Genomic DNA, 25,988 nt, shown 5'->3' with positions numbered 1-25,988 from the left:
AACTTTTAACTGCAGTAGACTCCTTTAAATGAAGTCCAGTCAACCAACCTGATGAGCAAGCACCAGAGTAGGCTCAGAATACTGCAAATCAGTGCCATTCAAACTCATTAAATTCAGCTCTCAGGCTGAAAACAGCAGCAGGAATTTAAATGGTCTTTTCAAACCCAGGTGACTTCCTCCAAAGTATATTAGTTTTTAAAACCCTGGGAGAGTCTAGGCAAATGATGGAATATATTCTACTTTCAAAAGATTACAAGACACACCTAATGAATCATCAGATAGGGCCTAGAGGTGGGGAGAATAGATAGCTACCTGAGGACACATAGTGTGTACAAAGAGACCCACTACAAAGACAAAGGCCCAAAACAAAGTAGGTCATAGAAGGACATGAGACTACGCATAGCAAGATCAGTGCTACACATACACATATGGTCATCAAGAGAAGGTACTTTAACCACAAAAAAGTTCCATGACTAATTGTTATTTAAATTTGTACTGATTTTTTTTAGCAGTAAACATACTCAGTTACTATACAGATTTTACAGATTTCCACTACTAATTTCTTTTAGTCATCTTCTAGAAAATAAATTCCCCAACTTCTAAAACTATATTTTCAATTCTAAAGTCATTTCATATAATGCTATTAGCCTTAACACATTTGCCTCTTAAAGCAGAATTTTGCTACATCTCCCTCAACCTGAAACCAGGGAGTCAGCCACTGGCTTCCTTGGCCAGAAGATATTTTTGTGACCCTAGTACTTAGGAATAGGAAATCTTAAAAATGAAATCAATGATGTAAAGAAAAGTTTTGAAACACTTGAGCCTTTCAAATTTTGATCTGGTCAAAGTAAAAGAAATTATTTAATTTGCCTCTGAGTTTTCTGAGATTGAAATATTATTATAAAATATATTTATCTTGATAGTCAAATGGTCAATAACTATATTTATGATTTATTTGACTAGATTTACAAACCAAATATATATACAAGTAATAAATATGAGAAACACAGTGCACAAAATTAATTACATAACAATTACATAAACTAAGAGTACTTTCAGTTCCTTATTATTATTAGAACTAATAACAGCCTTATAATTAAAATATTTACAACAAATACTCCTGATTAAGAAAATCTTAGAATGAAGGCCCACTCCAACTATAAACTTGCTTCTTGTTCTAATATTTTCTTAATACAAAAGGTCTATTGGAGGAATATTTCCTAGCAGTAGACTTTCAATTCCTTTCATATTCTACTCAATTACTGTGCTAGAATGAGGCTTGGTTTTAATTTTCCAATCAATAATCTGTCATATCAGACACTACTAATTCAGTTTTCAGAACTACTACTTTTTCCCTAGAACACAAGCAATTCATTTTTTTATAGTCTCACATTCTTGACTTAGAACTAAAGTGTTATGAGATGGGTTTTGAAAAAAGAACAATTTACTTACCCACCAGCATCTCAAAAAGGAAAACACCCACAGACCACCAATCACATTCTCGCCCATAGTAACCATCACCCCCTTGTGATTTCAGGACCTCAGGTGATATATAATCAGGTGTTCCAACTGCTGTATCACAATGCACCATGCCTGTCTGGGTAAAGTGCAGAGAGAAAAAAAAAAATGTGTATAAAATGTCTGTAAACACACACACACATAAGCGCAACTAATTCATTTATTATTATATATACAGCGACTACACATGGCTACCAATAGACCTTCATTGCTGACATGGCTTTGGGAGGACAGGGGATAAATGCATTATGAAATGCATAAAAATGTCTGGATTATGGGAGATCAGGGATAATTTTCCAACTCTAAAATACAGGAGGCTTCATCAATGGAAGAAGAAAAAGGTGGTTAATTCCATGGGAATTCCATGCAAATCAACATCTTTTGTTTCTTTTTCTTACACCATGAAGGAGTTACAAGAGAAGTACAAAATGTGGTCTTAAGGCACCTGACCCGGGGAAAAGAAAAGAATCTTTAGAGAAAGGAAACTTTGATGTTTCCAAAGAAACTGCAGTAATGAAAATTACTAAGGCCCCAGTTTTGGAGGTTGTATTAAAAAATGGTTCTTATTATACCAAGAAAAAAATGGGGGGAAATAGATCAAATGTTTAAATCAAAAGATCTTAATAGTTTGAAAGCTACACCTCCAAGCTGCATGTTTAGAAATGTGGAGCTGTGGTATCAAGATATTTGGCAAAATGATTAAAAACACCTTTTTCTGTGTTTAGTTTCAGTGGGTAGTAAGATAATCCCTATCTTATGTCTTTTTGACAAGGACAAGAACCACTGTAGATATTATCTACGTGTGTGTATTTTGCAGCATGTGTGTGTGTGTGTATGTTTGTGTATATGCTGCAAGATTAAATCACGACAGTATATAGTAGTGTGCTGCTAAACAGTACCTGTTCACCTCCAGCTATGTACAAACATGCAAAGACTTTATAGATCAACTTAAACGCCCTTCATTTCCTTTACCTGCCTGGTTAAAAAGTGTGTCACCTACGTTCCTTATAAGGAAGCTATACAACTACCAAAATACTAAGTATTATGACCCCCTTGGAAAAAGGAAGTTCAATGTATTTTATAAACATGATTTATATAAATGCTTTTATTTAAATGCAATAAAATGTATGTTAAACATGAGAGATTAATTTTAGAAGCAATCTTTTCTTTCCTCAAATCAGCAGAAATAACTCAATGATTTTATTTTCCCAAGTATTCAGCAAATAGAGGTCATTTTAGTTTGAATATAAATTAATAAAATAAAAAATTTGGAAATAATTGAGCAAATTATGATGGTAATACTCTGTAAGGGTTATTACGTAGGATAAAAAATGAAGATGACAGTGCCTGACTACAAAAGGCAGGTTATAATATTAATTTTTATCATTAACTATCCTACATTTTAGACTTCTACTGAAGGAAAAATTCATAGAGACTTACTAGGGTAAGTAAAATCTCTTTATTTCACATGTATCCATATAAATTAGACTTCAAAAAAATGAATCTTGTGAGACTTAAGAGCTAAAACCTGGCCAGACACAAAAGTGCCACTAAAAGAAAAATTATTTAGCATTCAAAGGTTCAGAAGAAGGAGAACAAAGAATAAGATACAAAAAAGAATTGGCGGACAAGTTAGACTTCAGAGAGAGGGTTGGTATGGTAGCTTAGACAGAAAAAAGAGCAAAAACAAAGGAACAAGAATACTTTATATAAGACAGGTTCAAGAAATGCAGTGAAGTCCAAATCAGCTAAATGTAAAGTTTCACACTGATGAAGTTGGGAAAGGTAAGATGGAGATCAGTTTGAATAACCGATTACTTGTAGAATAAATACTTCGGTAGGAGTAAAGAATTTTTACTAGGTAAACTGTGTTACTGGTACTCTGTTTTTGAAAAATTAATATTCTAACCACCATCTTTGGCAACCACCTATTGAGAGTTAAAATTTTTTTAAATAAACATTTGGGAAAGATATTTAAAAACTATCTCATAGGGAAGTCCTCAGATTATATAAATATAAAATCTACATTTATGACAAATGTAGGAAATACAGGAAGGTTAAAATACAGAAATAAAGGAAGGCTAAACCACAAACTAAAGAGATTGGTTTACCTACAGGGGGTGAGTGGGAAAAGGGTAGAAAGAAGCAAGTACAGGAATGGGATGGTGGGATAAGGAGGGGGTAATCCTTCTCTGAGCATGCAATTTGTATAGTTCTGACTCTTAAACCAGAAGATATGCTTCACATACCCAAAAAACAAATAAACAAAATCAACCAGATGTGGTACAACTCTAAATGGAATACAAACAGTAAGAAATGGACCTGGCTTTTCCAGTAAATGGCCTGAGGTAACCTCTAAAAATGGTTCGCTATTCACTTGACCCAGAAAACCCCACAAAATCATGCAAGTCGAGAGGTTCAAATCTTCGTGTTCACTTTAAGAACACTCGTGAAACGGTCCAGGCCATTACGGGTATGCATATCCGAAAAGCCACCAAATATCTGCAGGATGTCACTTTAAAGAAGCAATGTGTGCCATTCCGTCGTTACAATGGTGGAGTTGGTAGGTGTGCCCAGGCCAAACAGTGGGGCTGGACACAGGGTCGGTGGCCCAAAAAGAGTGCTGAATTTTTACTGTACATGCTCAAAAATGCAGAGAGTAATGCTGAACTTAAGGGCTTAGATGTAGATTCTCTGGTCATTGAGCATATCCAGGTGAATAAAGCCCCCAAGATGCGGCGCAGGACTTACAGAGCTCATGGTTGGATTAACCCATACATGAGCTCTCTCTGCCACACTGAGATGATCCTTACTGAAAAAGAACAGACTGTTCCTAAACCAGAAGAGGAGGTTGCCCAGAAGAAAAAGATATCCCAGAAGAAATTGAAGAAACAAAAACTTATGGCCTGGGAATAAATGCTGCAAAAAATAGATGCAAATAAAAGTGACAAAAAAAAAAAAAAAAAAGAAATGGACCTGTTTCATAAATTAATAACATAACCACACCAAAGAGGGTAGAGAGGAAAAGAACTGACCTAGGTTACTTTGGAAAACAGTTGTAGTGTAGATAATGAGAGCCAGTTTCCTCACTATCCAAAGAAGTAATCACGAAACAGAAAGGAGGAAGACCAGAATGAACCCTGTGGTGCAGGACTAGAATCAGAAGTGTCATATGAACTCGTAATTTTTAATACACTTTCTATACAGACAGATAGGTACAGAATTAAGTATGAACATGTGTGTGCATGTGAGTTAGTAGACACAGTATATACAATATACACACATCCACTGACAGAGCCTAGAAATAATGACACTCCAGGAGCAATGAGTACATCCAGCACCCAAATACGGATTTTTAAATACCATTCTTAAATAAAAGGAATTAGAGCTTCTTGGAGAAGTGTTTGATTCCAGGCCTGGGACAGAGAAAATATAAGATAAGTGTTCAACAGATGGAAGGAAGGGAGGGAGGGAGGGAGGGAGGGAGGGAGGAAAAAAGAAATAAAGAAAAGAAATGCTCCCTAAAGGGTACATTTGGGGAAAGACATAGAAGTCAACTTAAAAAGCCTTCACAAGGTAAGCAAACTCTGGACTGAGTTTCAATGTGTGAGTAGGAATTTGCCAAGCAGAGTATATTCAACAGAATATATGAAGGCCAGGAATCCTAACATACCATGGTATAAAAAGAACTGTATGTAATTTAAGACCTCTGAACCACAAGGTACAAGAGGTCAAATGATACAGAATGAGGGTGAAAAAGTAGGCAGGGATCATATCACCATAAGAGGCTTCAGATGACTACCTAAGGAATTTGAACTTTATTCAGTAGGTGACAGAAATCTACTAAAGGGTTTCAAGCTGGAGAGCAACATAAACAGGTATGCATTTTCAAAAGCTTCTTCAAAAGTACTTTATCTTAAATGGATCAGATAGTGTGTGTTTGCTAAATACATGAGTGTTTTATAACTGACAAAACATCATAAGTCGCGAGATTTACTGAAAACACAAAATCGGTCAATCACAAATCTTGGAGTTAGTCTAAGAAACTATTCAAAATGCCTGCCGTCCAGACTTCCCTGGTGGCGCAGTGCTTAAGAATCTGCCTGCCAATGCAGGAGACATGGGTTCGAGCCGCAGTCTGGGAAGATCCCACATGCCGCGGAGCAACTAAGCCCGTGCGCCACAACTACTGAGCCTGCGCGTCTGGAGCCTGCGCTCCGCAACAAGAGAGGCCGCGACAGTGAGAGGCCCGCGCACCGCAATGAAGAGTGGCCCCCGCTCGCCGCAACTACAGAAAGCCCTCGCACAGAAATGAAGACCCAACGCAGCCAAAAATAAATAAATAAATAAATAAATTTATTTAAAAAAAAAAAATGAGCACTTGAACCAGGGGCTACTTTCTCAGAGAGGCGTGTCCCCTTCCTGCCTTGTAAGACTGCTGGCTAGTGTAAGGTCCTGCTTCTTGTGGGCTATCTAGAAGACAGCCCAGTTGCTTCAGAACTCCATTTCCATTTGCACTTTGCAGCACACACAGGCGCAAAGTTGCCTGTTATTCCAATCATCTTCCTGGATACCAGTTATAATTTCCTTTGGGCTCTGGTTACAAAGCTGCATAGCTTTTGAATGGTCGGTCCCTACTGCTCCCATAAACCTGTCCTTTTAAATGTATAATTTTACAGAAAACAGGGCTTTTCAGAAACATGAGTAGAAATGCCTGTATCTTAAAAATTGATGTCACTTGTAGAAGGGTTAAGAACACTAACATTTTACCTGCTAGCTTTTAAAAATTTATAGCTTCAATCTAATCCAATGGTATACACTAGAATATTAATGGATAAAATCTTATACTATTTTCAGTAATTTAAAATATTAATGTAAAATTGTGCCTTAAAAGGAGGTAAAGGTTGCTATGAAATGCATAATGACAGACATAGAGGGAAGTCAACTTGTCTGATCAATGCAGGTAATTTTAAATAGCAGTACTCCTTGACTGTCACTGAGATAATCTAGATGTAAATATACTAACTGTGACTTTCACTCACACCCAGATATTTATTTCAGGGAGAAAAAGAATAACAACACCCAGAAAATTATGTAATCTGCAATCTATCAATGACAGAATTTAATGAAACAGCATTACTCTTATTAGTGACAGTAACAATTTTAGTCCTTATATAAGGTTATAATTTTATAGTTGTATTCTATTTTGCCTTTATCCATGGAATAATGTTTTACATGAAGCCAGAAAAGCTAAAAAATAATTCGAGCATCTCTGTCTTTATTACAGATAAAGGGTTGGCAAACTTTTTCTATAAAGAACCAGATAGTAAATATTTTAGGCTTTATGAGACACATAGGGTCTCTATCGCATAATCTTCTTTTTAAAAACAATTTTTTAAAAATGGAAAAAACATTTTTAGCACAGAAACTATACAAAACCAAGTTACAGGCCAGATTTGGCCCTGTGCTCTAGTTTGCCAATCCCTTCTATAGATATATAGATGAATAAGAATGAAACTATGAACATTTCTAATGGCTCTAAGACCATAATAATAATCAAAGGCAAACAAAGTGATGAAGCTGAAACTTGCAATAACACTATTCACATTAACAACTAACATAACAAAATTATAAATTCTACGTACTATAGTTTTAATTAAAAATTCCTTTGTTCTTCAACATTACATAATTACTCTCACTATTAATATTACTGGAGGAACGGGGGTTTGGCGTAAAACAAACAACATTCTAAAAGTTCAATATTAACAAATATATTTGACTACATCATAATTAAGGATTTCTGTTCAAAGATACAGATGAGTAGCACACTGGAAGATGATTATCAGTGATATCTGTTGAACCAGTATCTAGATTATATAAGGAATCCTTGCACATCAACAAACCACCAATTTTTAAAGGGTCAAAAGATACACAACACAGGTTAATTCACAAAGGAGACTGAGAAGTATATGGAGAAAGGTTTGACATCAACTGTTAAGATTAATAAAAAGTTTAAAAGATACTACTTTACACACCAATGGAATTTAGTAAGATTTAGAGAGTGAATAAAAGGAAAGGTGAGTGAGGATACAGGGAGACAGGATCTCTCATGCACTATTAGCAAGAGGTGATAACATTTACAGCCATTCTGGAGACCAGGTAATACTTCATGTATCCTCTGAGATCGCAGTCTCACTTCTAGGGTTTATATTTAGAGGAAACCCTTGTCCAAATAGACAGACACGAGACACGTATGAAAATGTTCAACATGGTACTGTTGGTAACTGGGAGCTGGATGTGACTTAGGAATCCAACATGAGGGGGAATAATAAGTAAAATTAAGAGACACTATGGAATACCAAAAAGCAGTGAGCTACTTTACATATATCAGGAATAGACATAAAACAATGTTGCATGAAAAAAGTTAACAACAAAATGACAACAATCCGTTATACTATTTATACATACGTACACTAAACTAATAGTCTCTAAGAGCTTATAAACACATTACAATGGCTGTGTATTAGGGGAAAAGAGAATAAGACAAAAACTGAAAGGGGAAAAACAATTAAAAAAAAACAAAACAAGATGGGGCCTTTGTGTATACTACTAATGACAATAAGCTGTGAGCCAAGGAGCATAATTACCGGAACTATACGTACCTGAATTAAAAATAGTAAACAAAATTATATATACCATATTTTTATTTTGCCTTATAAAGAGACAATTTAAGATATTTAAATAGCTGAATTTAGTATTCACTTACATGCTTATAAAATTATCTTGTAAACAACATATTCTGTCCTGTTCTTCTACTCTCACCCTCTACACCTTCTTTCCTTAACCACCTTTACCTATCCTAAAAACACGTGGTGAGATTTCTCTGCACCCTCCCAAAAGTTTTCGGTTTAATGAAAATCAGAATACACTCATAGATGTGCAGCACATAAACATCATTCGTTATGTATAACAGACATTAAAAAGTTTAGCATTCTAAAAAAAAAAAAAAAAAAGTTTAGCATTCTATTAGAAAATTATTTCTACTTTATTTTCATTAAATACGATTTTCACTGTTAATCACTTCATACTGTAGAATGATAAATACCACAAGAGGGAGCTTTGGGTACAATCAAATACTCTACCTACTAAACATTAATGTATGCAGAACACAAACATAGTAATACTCTATGAAGAAGACCAAAGAACCAAAGGGACGTTACATTTTAGCTGGGCAGACAGGGCGTACAATCCTAGATAGATAAAAGTGGCCTGTGAAGTACAGCACAAATTCTAAATAAGTAACGTTATGGAAATTATGACAGAGAGTGATCAGTCAGGTCAGGGTTATGAGGCAGCACTTTCTATGTGAGGTAAAAGTCTGAGCTGAGCTTGGAAGACTATGGATCACTGATGACGGTAGGACAATGAATAAAAGTGAATATCACACAGGAGGCATAAATAAGTTAAGAAGTAAAGAGAAAAGAAAATCAGCTTAATTCAAAATAAACATATTGACAAGATAATTAACAAGAATACATAGGAAATAAAACATGATCCCTCCCCATCAGGAATTACTGCCAGGAATTACAGTACACTTACAGAGAAAAAGACAAGGGATATAAATTTTGCAACAAAAATAAATCAACACCATAGTTAGCTATGAAGTTAATGCTACTGAATCAATTAATCATAATATGAATTGTTCAACAGGTAAAGCACAACAATAAACTTGCCCCCAAGTTTATTCTATGTGGTTGATACAGATGGGGTTGGTAGGAGTTGGTAAATTTCTACCTTACCTCTTTTTTTAAAGGAAAAATACAGAAACAATAATGATGATAGAAATACCCATGTACCTTAATTTATATTTTGTGTCCTACTTCTTCACCTAGATCATTATATACATGAACTAGCTTTGATTGGTAGCAAATGTTTGTCAAGATTCTATGAGGAAGATAACTATTTATCTGATAACTAGTTATTTGAGTTCTTATTTCTCTTGGATTCACCAAATCTACAAACAAAGTACTCTACAACTATATGAATGATTAGTAAGTAAATGTTTTGATTTGGATATTTTATTACCTTGCCTGAGTCATTACACAGTTAGCAAAACTAAATTTATCTTTGTTTAAAACTATGAAGTCCAGATTTCAAGTGTTCCTTTATTTTTGTCTCTCAAAAAACTAGCATTTTTTTTTTTACTTGCTTGTTACTTACTTCATCCATCTTCATACATGTGCCAAAATCTGCTAATTTTAGATGTCCATGTTTATCCAAGAGCATGTTGTCAGGCTTCACATCTCTGTGAATTAAACCCATGGAGTGTATGGCATCCAAAGCAAGAACAACTTCAGCAGTATAAAATTTGGCCCATTTTTCAGGTACATCATAGTTACTCATAAGGTTTACAAGGTCTCCACCAGGCATGTACTCCATTACCATGTACAGATACTTATCATCTTGAAAGGCACAAAAGAGCTGGAAAACAAAACAAGAAGGAAAAAAAAATTTTTTTTAATTTAAAAAAAGAAAAGAAATGAAAGAACGAAAGAGAGAAAGAAAGAAAACCAAAACCATTAAGAGAACAAAACCCCAAAACTATTACTGCTATTGAAAAAGATAAATTATTGTATAACCAAAACAGAGTTAAACTTTAGGAAATCTGTGATTTTAGATTTGGACATCTTTAATGGAGAAAACGTTATCAAATAAAACTTGTACATGGGTGTCTTCTTCACGCTTACTAACAAAATATGCATAAATGTATCATTTTCCCTCTTGGAGAATACAGGAATCTACTTAAATAGAAATATTTTAAAAGAGAAACAGATTAAGAATGAGGAACATAAAAGGTGAAAGAATGACAAAAGAATAGATAATAAAAAATGCCCAGTTTCTGAAAACAAAACAAATTACTGCACATAACTCACAAAGAAGAGAGCTGAGGAAGCAGGAGAGGTTTAGAAAAACCTAAAATACCAGATTCAATAGATATAAGAAGAGGGAGTAAGTCCCATACCACTGGGAAGAGTAATTTGTAGCCACATTTGGAACTGGGCCTTCTCCTCTCTTCCCTTCCCCATCATCTTGCTCATAATCAACAGCAAGTGGCAGTGATACCTGTACTCAGACTAAAGCAGTGGCACTGGGACCAGAGAAATAGGACACCAAGCTAGGTTGCTACTGATCCCCTGGAGAGACAAGAGAAACCACAAATTCAGAAGGAAAGGTATCTGTACATTCCACCCAACGACATGTCCCACCCCTCCTGAAAGCAACCAATGTAAACAGAAAAGATTTCCACAAATAGGAAAAAGAACAAAACCAAGAATCAACATTTCAGAAAAAATCAGTATCATGAAATAGAGGCAAAGCAATTCAAGAAACAGAAAGTTAACAGTCAAGGAAATGCTTAAAATAGGACAAACTAAGAACAGCTTTAAAAATGTAAAAATCAATACCCTCAAAAGAGTAACATCAATTAAACAATAGGATGATATAGGGAAAAAATCTGAAGCTTTGGAATTAAATATACAACTGATGATACGTGAAAAACAAATAACAGAGCTTGAAAATTGAGCAAAGTAACTTTCTCTGAAGACACTGAAGGATTCAGAGATGAAAAACAGAGCAATGTTAGCAAAGCTCCGACATCTAAAAGCAGTCTGGAAGAGAGAAAATAGACCAGAAGAAAAAGAAAAAAAAGAAATAGCAAACAAAAACTTCTAGAAATGAATAAAGTCAAAAATCTAAGATTGAAAGATCTCAAATGAAAAAGAGAGAAACTAAGACAGTCAGTGCTAAACTCTCAGAAATCCAACAGAAAAATTCTAAGAGTTTCCAAAGACAAAAAGTACCTTATGTACAAAAACATAAATCATATTGTCAACAAACATCTCAGCCAACACAGAATACAAAAAACAGAGCTGTATCTTCGAAACTTTCAAGGAAAATAATTTTGATCCTAGAATACGGCAGTTTAAAAAAAATCAATAAGATGGCAAAATAAATATGTATTACATCATTCATATTCTTAGAAATCTGATAACAAACCACTTCTGAAAGAACTGTTCAAAGATATAGTTTGACACAATGAATAAATCCAAGTAAGAGAATTACGTGAGACCTAAGAAAAAGGGACAAATAAAGAATCCAGAAAAGCTTATTACTGACATAAAATTAAATATTTATTTGAGAGAGTCAAGCCAAAATCAGAATAATTTTAAAATGGAAGGTAGTGAGATGCAGGGAAGAAAGGGATGAAAAGGCATAAGGCTGGTTACCAAATTGAGAGTGTGTGTGTGTGTGTGTGTGTGTGTGTGTGTGTGTGTGTGTGTGTGTGTGTGTGTGTGTGTGTGTGTGTGATGCTATTAACTCTAAATGACAAAAGGAAAGATGTATATAAATGGAGAGACACTCATGTTCCTGGATAGAAAGACAATAGTATAAAGATGGCAATTCTCTCCAAATTGATCCACAGAATCAATGCAAACTCTAAATCCCAGCAAGTTTTTTTCCAGAAATTAACAAATTGATAATAAAATTTCTATGGAAACGCAAATAACCCAGAGGAGCCAAAACTATCTTACAACAGAATAAAGCAGGAGCACTTATACTTCCCAGTTTCAAAACTCAAAACAAAACTAATGTTTTCAGGACAGTATTGGTATGGTATAAGGACAGACATATAGATCAATGGAACAGAAGTGACAGCCTAGAAATAACCCTTATATTTATAGGTCAAGAGATTTTTTTTTTAAACAAAGGTGCCAGAGTAATTTAGTGGTGAAAGAACAGTCTTTTCAATAAATGGTGCTTGAACAATTGGATATTCAAAGACAAAAATATGAACATTTTTAGACCCCTACTTCACATCATACTCAAAAATTAACTCAAAATAGATCACAGGACTAAATTTAAGAGTTAAAACTAGAAAAACCTTATGAAAAAACAAAGGAGAAAAATATTTTATCACCTTGGATTAGGCAAAGATTTCTTCTAACACCAAAAACACAATTGACAAAATGAAAAACTGACACATAAGATTTGATCAAAATAAAAATTTTCTGGCTTCAAAAAAATCCTATTAAAAAATGAAAAGACAAATCACAGGTTGGAAAAAATACTAACAAGTGATATATATGATAAAGTATCTAGACTACATAAAGGACTCCTACAACTCAACAATAAGGCAAGTACATAATTTTTTAAAGGGCAAAAATGTGAATAGACATTTCACCAAAGATATATGAGTGGTCAATAAGCACATGAAAAGATGTTAGTCATTGGGGAAATTCTAATTAAAACCACAATGAGATCCCACTTTATACCCACCAGAATGGCCATAATAAAAACAACAGAAAACATCAACTGTTGGCAAGAATATGGAGAAACTGGAACCTCATCTATGCTGGTAAGAACGTAAAATGGCACAGCCACTTTGGGAAACAGTTTGGCAATTTCTTAAAAAGTTAAACATAAATTTCCCACATAACTAAGAATTCCACTCTCAGGTACCTACCCAAGAGAAATGAAATATGTCCACAAAAGACTTGTATGCAAATGTTCATAGCAGCACTATTCACTATTTATAATAGCCCCAAGTGGAAACAATTCAAATGTCCCTCAAATGGCAGAGGGACAGACATAACGGGGTGTGTCCACGTACTCTCTCCAGCGCAGCTGCGTGTACTGCAACACAACTCTGGTGCCAGGCACCTAGGGTTAGCATCACATGCCACAGGCTAAGAGGCCAGTCCTTCACAAGCCCCTCACTTCAGACATCAGTTGTCCTTCTGTACTTTGGAAGTCCCCAAGCCACCAGCATTTCTGATTAACTAACTACAAATTCTGGAGTTCCCATGACCCACTCAGGTTCGACAATTCACTGGGTTGACTCAAAGAATTCAGGAGAGCACCATACATATGATCAAAGTCTTACTGTAAAGGATACACATAAGATGAGGTCTGGGAGGGAACAGAGCTCCTGCAACTTCTCCTTGTGGAATCAGGGTGAATCACCATCCCAGGACACCAATGTCTTCACCAACCAGGAAGCTCCATTGAGTGTCAATGTCCACAGCTTTTATTAGGGTCTCATTATATAGGCATGATTAATTAAATCATGGGCCATGTGATTAAACTCAATTTCCAACCCCCTTCCAGTACCCCGAAGGATGGAAGGCTGAAAGTCCCCATCCTCTAATCACGTGCTCATTCTTTCTAATGATCAGTCCTCATCTCATCCAAAAGTTATCAAAAGGCCACCAGAAGTTGTCTCATTAGCATAACAAAGACACTCTTAACACTCAGAAAATCCAAGAGCTTCTGAAGCTCTTGTGCTAAGAACTGAGAACAAACACCAAATACATTCTTGATTAAACCACATAGCATAGCTTGGCTATGCTATTCAGCATTAAAAAGAAATGAAATACAAGACATTCTACAATGTGCATGAACTTCAAAAATAGTATACTAAGGGAAAGAGACAACATGTTGTATGATTCCATTTTTCTGAAATGTCCAGAAAAGGCAAATTCTGGAGACAGAAAGCACACTTGTGGTTACCTGGGGCTGGAGGGGACTGGGAAATGACTGTAAGTAGGTGTAAGTGATCATTTGGGGATGATGAAATGTTCTAAAAATCAGGTTTTAGTGATGGGTTCACAACTCCATAAATTTCCTAAAAATCATTTAATTGTACAAGTTGATCGCAAACAATTTAATTATTTGTAAGATACGAAAACTGGAAACAACCCAAATGTCTATGAACAGATGAACAGATAAACAAACTGTCATATATCCACACAATGGAATACTATTCCGCAATAAAAAGAAATGAACTATTGATATATCGCATCACGGATAAATCTCAAAACAATTTTGTTGAAGAAAGCCAGATGCGATGGGATTAAAGTTTGATTGAACACTGCAGAAAAAAAGATCAGTGAACTTAAAGACACAGCAGGGGTCCCCCCGTCCCCCCACCCCAGGCCACTGACTGGTACCAGTCCACGGCCTGTTAGGAACCAGGCCAAACAGCAGGAGGTGAGCGGCGGGCCGGTGAGTGAGCGAAGCTTCACCTGCTGCTGACAGCACCGCCTGAACCATCCCCTCCACCCCCATCCCGTCCGTGGAAAAACTATTTTCCATGAAACCGGTCCCTGGTGCCTAAAAGGTTGGGGACTGCTGAGACACAGCATAAAAACTATACAAAATGAAGCACACCTGAAAAACAAAAACAAAAACAAAAACAGACTGGGGAAAGAAAAAAAACAGTATCAGTTACCTGTGGGACAACATCAAGCAAATTACGTATGTGTAACTGTAGTCTGAGAAAGGGGTTGAGGGGTAAATGGATGGAAAGTGAGACAGAAAAAATATTTGAGAAAATAGTGGTCACAATTTTCTCAAACTTGGTAAAATCTGTAAACCCAGAGGTCTAAGAAGCCAGTCAGGGTTCATATCCAAAATAAAAACAATTCCTACAAATCTTTTTTTTCAATTGACAGACAACCTAATGGGAAAACGAGCAAGAGACTTAAACAGGCATTTCACAAAAGAGAATATTCAACTATGAAAACGTAATAAATCTCACCAATAAACTGGAGTAACCTGGATAAGAGATATTCAATGGTTTCACTTATATAAAGTTCAATAAACAGGAAAAATATAGTTTCTGAGTGCTTGTTTAGGTGGTATACTGGAAAGAAAACAATGAAACAATTACTAATAAAGCCAGAAGAACGTTTATTTTGGGGGGAACACATGGAGGTAGTGATTGGGAAAGAGCACAAGGGGACTTAACCGAGTATATACTGGCAATGTTTATTTTTGACCTGAGTTGTGAATACATGGGTGTTTGCTTTGCAATAAATCATTCTGCTGCTTTTTTATGTACTTTTCTATGCATGTTACAAATAAAACCATTTTAAAAAAATAAGCAGAACTCAAAGAGAAACTTATAACTTCAAATGAGTTTATAGGTATCTCTCCTTATCCTCCCATTATCCAATATTCAAACAGAGATATCTGTATTGGAAAATAAGGACTGACAATAAAAGTCAGGAAGGTAAAGAAACTAGAAAAGAACAATATAAACCCAAAGAAAACAGTAGCTAGAAAAAAAAATTTTTTTAAGCAGGAAATAACTAAAAAGAAAGCCAAAAAGTATATTTTGTAAATAAAACGAAAAACACGTTACGACCAAAAAGTTTACAAATATGCCATTCAACAGAAAAGTGAAAGAGAAGACAGAGTCACAGAAAATATAAACAGACTCAAGAAATTTAAAAACCTGAATCAGTCAACAATCATATGAAAAATTAAAAGGTTGGTAGACGATCCAGTTGGGAAGGAGGGAGGGAGAAATTTAAACACAGAAATGGCATAAATTAATTTTAGGATAGCAGCTATCTCTCAGAAGAAAGGCAGGGAAAAAAGATTGGGCCGGAGAACAAAAAGTATTTCAATCACTTTGCTGTACAGTAGAAACTAACACAACATTGTAAATCAACTATATTTCAATAAAATAAATATTTTTAAAAAGTATTTCAACAGTTCTTGTAATGTTTAGTACTTCAAAATTAAAAGATTAAAATTAAGTATGGTATAATTTGCTAAATGTGTGTGAAATTTGCTAAATGTGTGTAAGACTGAAACCAAAGAAAGTTTCAAGATGCCTTTTTTGTTAGACAAGCAAGAAAAGCTATTTACCAATGGTGAATACTTAAATTGTGTTTGGTTTTGCATCAGCTGAAGAAATGTGTCTAGAGAAAATCAACTTTAAATCTTTCAGCAACAATAGTTGCTCAAAGAGTTGAGAACACTGGGAGCAATATTAATCATCAATTTAAAAACAAGACAAATGATTTCAAGTGTTTTTCCTTGACTCTTGATGAGTCAACAGATATTATTAATACTATTCAGTAGTTACTATTTATTGGAGGAGTGCCAAGTTTGAAGCTGAATACAGAATTAGCCTCTATGAACAGTCCGCATAGATCAACTACAGACAAAAATACCTTAAAAGAAGTTGAGCAAACATTAATTCAGTACAACCTGAAGTAATACCTGGTAAGGTGTGTTACAACAGATGCTGGTAAAAATATATGTGGAACAGAATAAGGCTTAGTTGGACAAATTTACAAAGCTTGTGAAAATGTATGCTGTTCAAAGTCTATGGTTATTTTTCGTAATATTGATCAATAGGTACAGTGTGGAAAATATATTTGAATCTCATGTGTTAATAAATAAGTAGTATTGATGGTGTTATTTGCCCTTGTTGACTTAACCATCACCATCAGTTCTGTGAATTTTTGCCAGAAATAGAAGCTGAATATCCTGACTAACCCTGCTACACAGCAGTTCAATGGCTTAGCAGTGGTAAAGTTTTACTGCAATTATTTGAGCTCAGAGGTGAGACTGAAATTTGTCTGATCAAGAACCACCCTCAACCACTATGACTGAACTGAACAGCTTTGGAAATTAGCTTTAGCTGCAACTTGATAATGTTTCTTAATACCTAAATGACCTAAAATGGCAAGGCAAAACAGCGCTATATGCAAAACTTATTCTATGACACAATCATTTTTATGACAACTAACATCAAGCTACTGTATATACTTTCCCATGCTATCAAAATCAAAACAATACATGAGATCTCCATTCCTACACAAATTTGCAGTGGATATACTTTCTGATCTCAGACTACAGTCTCACAGTTCCAGCAGCATTTTTTGGACATGAATGTAAGTGCAAAGGAAATATCCATTAAAAAATCCATTTGAACTTTGCAACTGAGAAGCTTCTACCCAACCTTCAATTGGAATTGATTAACCTGCAATGTAATGACAGTGCTAAAAGGTAAACATCAAGAGAAGAATTTAACGGAATTCTGTAAACTCCTTCGAAGTGATAGATACGCTCAATCAAAACTACGTACTCAAGGTCAACACCAAGAGTCACAAATGATAGAGTAGTATGTACCCTTGATATGATGTGATGAAAATGGCACTTTACCTCTGTAGTTTTTCTCTCAAAAACCCATAACCCTGGTCTAAATAATGAGGAAAACATCGAATTCCAGTAACAAAGCATACACATCCTACAATAAAACTGAGAAGTATTCTCAAAGCTATAAAGGTCATCAAAAACAAGAAAAGTCAGAAACTGTCACAGCCAAGAGGAGCCTAAGAAGATATGATAACTAAATGTAACATGCTATCTTGGTTGATCCTGGAACAGAAAAAGCACATTTGGCAAAAACTAGGAAAAATCTGAATAAATTATGGACTTTAGTTACTAATCATGTATCAATATTGGTTCATTCATTGTAACAATGTACCTTACTAAAGCAAGATGTTAGTAATAGGGGAAATGGTACAGGGGGTATACGGGAGTTCTCTACCATCTGCTCAATTTTTCTGTAAATTTTTAAAACTGTCTAAAACTAAAGCCTACTGATAAAAAATAAATCATATGCTGGTGGATGATAGTATTTAGCAGTAACTAGCTGTGTGAAAATATATTTTCTGATAAGATAAATATGTAAAATCTTTTCATACATCAGTATTAATAGAACATCTACAATCGATTTTGATAGGAAACACTAATTGTGAACCCCAATTTTGCAAACTGTTATTGCCTCAGAAAATAATTTCACTCTTCTCCCTAACAGACCTGTATTTTTTCAAATGTATTATTATATTTTGAATTTCATCAATAAAAAATTTGTACAAATTTGTTTGCTTGTTATGTAAGTACCTACATAATATCTTTGATTTTGCCTCTTGGGCCACAAAGCCTAAAATATTTACTATCTAGTTCTTTACAAAAAAAAGTTTGCCAATTTCTGGTGTGACTGAAACAAGACTCGCCATGACTGCTGTTGAAGCTGAGTGAACAATACATGGGGATTCAATATACTTTCTTTCTTCTTTGGGATATGTTTGAAATGTATCATGATAAATTTTAAAAATTAAGAAATATATCATTAAATACACTGAAATTTTTCCTTGAAAGATTTGCAAGCAAGTTCAAACAAGCCTCATGGAATGAATAGTTTCTACTTTATATAAGCTGTACCAAAGCTCAGAAGAAAGTGGTGTGCTTTTCAACTGTGTCTGTCAGGGTGATCTCACTATGATATGAAAACCAACCAGAAGAGCCCATGTTAAAAATAAATTAAATTAAATTAAAGGTCATATGTCACTTATGCAAATAGATGGATAATTACTTAAAATGTAAGTAAGTCAAATTTGGTATTCTATTGAAAATATCATACTATAGCAAATAGCACTTACTTTAGATTTTACACTACCCTGAAATTTATTTTTTGTGTGTACTATAATAACAGCTTAAGAAAGAAAACCATCTCAAAAGATGATGAAGGAAACATTTCAAATACTTTAACATTACTCCTGATAAAAAATATTTGATAAGCTAAGAACAGATGGGCAGGCCAAATCCTTTACTGTCTTAACCAGAAAGCTTCAGCAAACATCAGATTTAATAGTTAACCATCAGAGCTCTACCCACTGAAGTTTAAAATAAAAAAGATAAGGATGAAAAATTTCTACTATTCAATGCTACACTGAAAGACTGAGCCAATTCTATTTTTCTTTCGTATGTTGAATATCTACATATTTTAAATTATTTTCTTATACACACGTTTCTTCTGATCCTATTTTGGGGGAAAAAGTAATATGGCTTTACTGAAGATCAATCTCTATACAAAGAGATATACTATTATTGTTATGGGAAGACCTAATAGTTCAAAATAATAAAAACAACCCACCCCCCCCAAAAAAAGCCTACCAATTAAAGTAATGCAAGTCAAAATTTTAACTGTATTTTTTAACAGAATGAAAGGCTGATTCTAACTTTATAGAGAAAAATTTTAAGAACTGCCAAAAAACTATTATAAAAGGAGAATAATGAGAGGAGACATGCCCTACCAGATACCAAAATAAATGAAAAACTACAGAAATTAAAACAATGATTTTAGTGTATAAACCAATAACAAATCAAAGTAATGGCAAACAGTCAAAAGAGAAATTCATGTGTATACATGAATACACATGAATGATATACAGGACCTTTCATTTACTTCACGGGGAAAACATGGGCTTTTCCACAAATGGCACTGGGGAAACTGGCTACCCACTTGGGAAAAACAAATCCTACTTCATAATAAAAATAATAAATTCCTAGTGACTTAGAAATAGAACCCCCCCCAAAAAATAAAAATATAAAAAGTTAAAGAAAGTATAAGAGAATATTTTTATAATCTTGGGGATTATAAACTCCTCATCTTAAGGATGGGGAAGGTGTTGCCAGCAAAAATTAAAATATGCAATCTACAGATTTGACTACATCTAAATTTAAAAATTCAATAAACAACAGACAATAGTCCAAGAGAATATATTTCCAACATATATAACAAAGGATTAATATCCATAATGTATTAACATTCTAACAAACCAATTTTAAAAAAGCAAAACAACACATTAGAAAATGGGATAAGCAGTGGAGAAGGAATACAAATTACTAATAAGCATACGAAATATGCTGAACCTCATAATAAAAAATGCAACTTAACACAATAACATCTTATTTCTCAAGGATGCAACTAATAAAAATTTAAAATAATTACAATATGCAGCATTTGCTAAAAATTTAGTGAAATAAAACATCTATTGGACAATTAGAGTGTAATATAAACTTGTAAAAAACCTTTCTTTACAAGGCAATTTGGCAATACCAAACAAAATGCCCAACGTGCACACCATATGTCCTAGCAATTCCAATGCTAGGAATCTATTCTAAAGAAATATTCACACATGTACAAAAGATGGACCTACAAGCAAGGTTAACTCCATGTGAAGGACAGAAAATGTACAAGACAGGTCTGGAACACTCTGTTATGTATCAAGACGGTAAGCTAGCTATCGAAGACTAACTAAGGTTCTGTCAAAAGGACTCAGAGCCAACCTGAACATGATCACTGCCAAAGGTGTCACAATTTGAGTATGAATAAGATAAAGGACTGAAACACATCAAATAGGTTTTAAGTCCGTGAGTTTAAACTGATACTTCTCCCAAATTGGTCACCTTTGAGGATAAAAGTAAACTAATCCCTTATTTTGAAAACTGGTAAATACAGGGAAAGAATAAAGTATTTATCCTGTCCTTCCTCTGTGACCTGTACTACTGGGTAACCAAGTAAATTCCTTACTTCACAGTCAAATAAAAGGCTGAATTAGGAATCCCAAGAATGTCTTACATTATAGGTAGTAAGAGAATTTTCAAAAATTTTAATGTAGAATTTTTCCCCCTCTTCAAGATAAGCTGATTATTGTTCCTATTATGTAAATCATGAGAAAGAGTAGGTGGAGAACAATGGCATATTGGTAATCAATCCAATTCTTTATAAAGGAATTAAAAAAGAGAAAGTTGCAAGTAATACTTGCTTTTATACAACAATTAAGTATTACATGTCATTTCTATATAACACACTATTTAGGAAGATTAAACAAGTGTAATGAATCAGATCTTATTAAAAAATAACTGCACTGTCATTATGTGAATGAGATATAGGACTTTCAGCATGCAAAATCAATTCTTAAAAATAATAAACACTTATAAAAAGGGGAAATAAACTTATAAAAGTTAGTATGCTTACCTGAACCACCCAGGGACTGTTGGCAAAGGCCATAATATCTCTTTCCTCCCAGAAAAAAGCAGAATCTGACCTTTTTATCATTTCAAACTTACTAAGAAGCTTCATAGCATAAACTTTCTGTGATGCCTTATGACGAACCTGTTGATTTTTTAAAACACAAGAATTAATTCTTTAATTTTATGAGAAAATGGTGAACAACAGATCATACTATAATGCTGTTCTTAAAAGACTTTAGTTACAAACAAAATGATCCTTAGCTAACTAATAAAAAGTAAAAACATAACATTTTTAATGAAAGAGAGGAGAAAATTCCCCACAGCCTAAATATTTCATGAAATATACAATACCTTTATATGCTAGATTCAATATATAACTACCTCATTTCATCTAAATAAAACTGAATTCATGAAGCTTCATTCCCTGTTAATTAAGCTAACCAATTTTAAGAATAAGATGTTGTTAAATGAGAAACTTGTAAGATATGTACATGTATCCATCACGATCTGACCATAAGAACCTAGTAAATTTAGATATCAAGGGTTATTTGTGATTTTGTTAAGTCATCCTTATTTCTTCCTAGGTATCCTATTTAAAAGCTTATTTTTTTTTAAGGGAAAAACTACCAATAATATGGTTATTTGATCAATTCTTATCTTCTTCATTAGACTGCTAATTCCATAAGGGCAAGGACAGTGTCCATTTTTGACCATCATTTAAATCCTAGAATATAACATAGCAAACTCTACCACAGAGCCAATAAATATTTAATGAATGATTATAAAAGTTAACATCTACTGGATAATTAATAATAAATAATAACTGCTAACATTTATACTTGGATATCTAGTAGGATGACCAAAACTGAACTCCAAATCTTCACCCCTGAGTTTATTTCTCCTATAGTCTTCCCTATTTTAGTAAATGGCATCTTCATTCTTCTAACTGCTCTGGCTATAAACCTCTGGCTCCTCTTTTTCTCATATAGCTCATAAAAACTCATCAGCAAATCACATCAGTCCTACCTTCAAACAGTTTCAGAACCCAACCATTTCTAACTACCTCCACTGATACCACCCTGGTCCGACATTTTTTACAGGCATACGTTGTTTTATTGCACTTTGACTTACTGTACTTTGTAAATACTACATTTTTTACAAATTGAAGGTTTGTGGCAACACTGTGTCGAGCAAGTCTGTTGGTGCCATTTTTCCAATAGCATTTGCTTACTTCATGTCTCTGTCTCACATTTTGGTAATTCTCACAATACTTCAGACTTTTTCATTGTCATTATTATATTTGTTATGGTGATCTGTGATCAGTAACTGTTCTGGGGTGCACCAAACCATGCTCATATAAGACAGCAAACTTAATCAATAAATGTTTTATGCGCTCTGACTGCTCCATTGACCTGCTGTTCCCCTGTCTCTTTCCCTCATCTTGGGCCTCCTTATTCTCTGAGACACAACAATATCGAAATTAGGCCAATTAATGATCCTGCAATGGCCTGTAGGTGTTCAGATGAAAGGAAGAGTCCCACATCTCTCATTTTAAAGCAAAAGCTAGAAATGATTAGACTTAGTAAGAAAGGCATGATGAAAGCCAAGAGAAGTTGAAAGCTAGGCCTCTTGCGCCAGTTAGCCAAGCTGTGAATGCAAAGAAAAAGTTCTTGAAGGAAATGAAAAGTGCTACCCCCCAGTGAACACACAAATGATAAGAATGCAAAACAGCCTTATTGCTGATATGGAGAAAGTTTAGGTGGTCTGAATAGAAGATCAAACCAGCCACAACATTCCCATAAGCCAAAGCGTAATCCAGAGCAAGGCTCTAACTCTCTTCAATTCTATGAAGGCTGAGAAAGGTGAGGAAGCTGCAGAAGAGAAGTCTGAAGCTAGCAGAAGTTGGCTGCCAGTGAACTTTCCCCATAATGTCAAAGAGCAACGTGAATCAGCAAGCGCTAATGTAGGAGATGCAGCAAGTTATCCAAAAGATCTAGCTGAGATAATTAATGAAGGTGGCTACGCTAACCAACAGATCTTCCCTGTACATGAAATAGCCTTATACTGGAAGAAGAAGCCATCTAGGACTTTCATAGTTAGAAAGGAGAAGTCAATATCTGTCTTCAAAGCTTCAAAGTACAGGCTGACTCTCATGTTAGGAGCTAATGCAGCTGGTGGCTTTTAAGTTGAAGCCAATGTTCCTTTACCATTCCGAAAATCCTAGGGCCTGTAAGAATTATGCCAATCTACTGTCTATGTATGCCTTATAAATGGAACAATGAAGTCTAGATGACAGCACATCTGTTAACAACATAGTTTACTAAATATTTTAAGCCCACTGGTGAGACCTATGCTCAGAAAAAAGATTCCTTTCAAATTATTATTTCTCATTAACAATGCACCTGGTCACCCAAGAGCTCTGATGGAGATGTACGATGATATTAATGTTGTTTTCATGCTTGCTAACACAACATCCATTCTGCTGCCCATGGACCAAAGAGTCATTTCGACTTTCAAGACTTATTATTTAAGAAATACATTTTGTAAGGCTATAGCTGCCATAGACAGCAATTCCCCTGATGGATCTGGGCATAGTCAACTAAAAACTTTCTGGAAAGCATTCACTGCTCTAGATGCCAGAAGGACATTCGTTACTCAAGGGAAGAGGTCAAAATACCAACATTAACAGGAGTTTGGAAGAAGTTGATTCCAACCCTCATGGACGATTTTGAGGGGTTCAAGACTACAGTGAAGGAAGTTACTGCAGATGTGGGGGAAACAGACTCATTGTTCTCTACCCCACAACTCGATTTGTTTTCTTCTGAGAAGACATCATAACTTGCAATTTTTTGATGCTGTTTCATTGTACTGTCTGAGTCCCATATTAGAATGTAAGCTCAACAAAGGTAGGGATTATCCAAAGAGGAAATAGCAAAGGTATACCAGAGAGCAACTGCAATGGGGTTGATAACAAAACAGAGTCACCAGATGTTAAACAGCATTGCAGGCACATTCGATTTCCAGCCAAAAAAAAGAGTGGAGAAACCTTGATGATTTCCTGGACATCAAGGTGAGACATCTTAGGAGAAAGAACCATGCTCTAAAGCAAGGCCTACTCTAGCACTACCTAACAAAGCCTTATAATACCAAACCCTAAAAGATCAAAAGGGGAGTAGAGTCTGGAGTCCTTAAAAGGACTTGGGAAACAACTTGGTCTTTAAACACATCTACATTTACAAAGTAAAAAACTAAGGCTCCAAAAGTTAAGGGTTATCAGCAAGTAACTGGACAGCTTATTAAAATGAAAATCAACACTTGTCAAAGAAAAATAACAAAATTCAGTCTCTATCACATATCAAAAAGGACCTGTACATAATTTAAAAATTACCTGACAGGCAAAGAGGAAAATGTGACTCATCATCAAGAAAAAAGCAGTCAATAGCAAACATCCCCAAAAGATGTTGGATTTAGCTAACAAATACTTTAAATATTTCTTATAAATATGTCCAAAGACCTAAAAGACAGTATGTTAAAGAAAAAAAGGAAAAAATAGTCTCAATGAATGAACAGAAGTAAATACCAACAGAGAAATGGAAACTAAAAAAAGAACCAATTGGAAATTCTATAACTGAAAAATAACTAAAATGGAAAATTCTTTGGAAGGGCTTAACAGAGAATAGAGATAGAAGGACATTCAGTGAACCTGAACACAAATCAATCTAGAGAATAAAGAGAAAGATGAATAAATGAAAATGAATAGAGACTTAAGGGCCTACAAGACAATTTTAAACAGTCTGAAATATGTGTAAATATAAACGGACTAAACACACAATTCACAGGCAGAGATTATGAGAATTAAAAAGCAAAACCTAACCTCATATATTTTAAATATAAGATCAAACAGGTTAAAAATAAAAAGATAGGAAAAGATACACCATGCAAACAGCAAGGATAAGAAAGTAGACAGAGCAATATTAATAACAAAGTAGACTTCAAGGCAAAGAGAAAAAAAGGATAATTCAGATAAAAGGAGTAATAATTCATCAGGAAGGCATTAAAAATTCTAAATATGTTTGTATCTAATAAATAAGCTTAAAGACTCATGAAGCAAAAATTGACAGAACTAAAGAAAGAAACAGGCAAATCCTAATTTCAGCTGGAAATTTTAACATCCCTTCTCAGTACTTTATATAACAAATAAATAAAACATCCATATGGATAGAAAGAAAATACAGCCCAGGATGAAAACTGCCTAATCAAATTATAATTAGAAAGGTTATTACATCAATGGGTTATATCACTTATTATTTTGAAATACTTTGAAATTTAAAGTATTTTAAAATACTTTGAAATTTAAAGTGTTTTGATATACTGTAACTTTACATGAAAAGATTCCTATATGCCAAGGGCCAAATAAGTTATGATGAGGGTCACAGATTATAGCCATCTTCTATATTAAATTACTAAACTGGAAAAACAATTCCTTTGATTTGTATGGTGTTATGCCATTTATAGAATGCTGAAGATAAATATATGGGAAAGCAATACGAAAACATGGGTGGGAGGGTGGGGGATTAGAGGATGAAGGATCCTAGTCTTAAAAGGAGAAATCCCTTCCACAGTAGATAGACCAGATTCTTACTTAGCAAATTATCTCAAAGCAAATGCTCAGTCCAGCAATGCTTTTAATAAAATGTTGTGGGTTTTTTTTTAAAGTTTAAAACATTACTAAAAAGAGACAGCTAAGGTACTCTCGCTTCTGTATTTATGCCATTCTTCAAATGTTC

At 34.4% G+C, this 25,988-nt stretch overlaps 1 protein-coding gene and 1 pseudogene across 3 annotated transcripts in view; one reads left to right on the top strand and one right to left on the bottom strand.

Moving 5' to 3' along the window:
• Positions 1 to 25,988, bottom strand: part of ROCK2 (Rho associated coiled-coil containing protein kinase 2) — a 137,285-nt gene that overhangs the window by 44,939 nt on the left and 66,358 nt on the right. For both annotated transcript variants that reach the window (XM_082425819.1, XM_082425820.1), the window contains exons 4-6: positions 21,206 to 21,343; positions 9,739 to 9,999; positions 1,453 to 1,597 (exon numbers count right to left, since the gene is read on the bottom strand). In XM_082425819.1, coding sequence (XP_082281945.1) covers positions 1,453 to 1,597; positions 9,739 to 9,999; positions 21,206 to 21,343 — 544 coding nt within the window. The remainder of the gene's footprint in view (positions 1 to 1,452; positions 1,598 to 9,738; positions 10,000 to 21,205; positions 21,344 to 25,988) is intronic.
• On the top strand, positions 3,083 to 4,990 carry LOC309643258 (large ribosomal subunit protein uL22 pseudogene; annotated as a pseudogene). The gene has a single exon. The product of its transcript is annotated as a large ribosomal subunit protein uL22 pseudogene (transcript).

Source organism: Balaenoptera physalus (assembly GCF_965194825.1).
Source record: "Balaenoptera physalus genome assembly, chromosome: 15".
In the NCBI taxonomy this organism is placed as follows: Eukaryota; Metazoa; Chordata; class Mammalia; order Artiodactyla; family Balaenopteridae; genus Balaenoptera; species Balaenoptera physalus.
The sequence above is the reverse complement of the archived record's forward strand: the minus strand, read 5'-3'. Positions and strand labels throughout refer to the sequence as shown.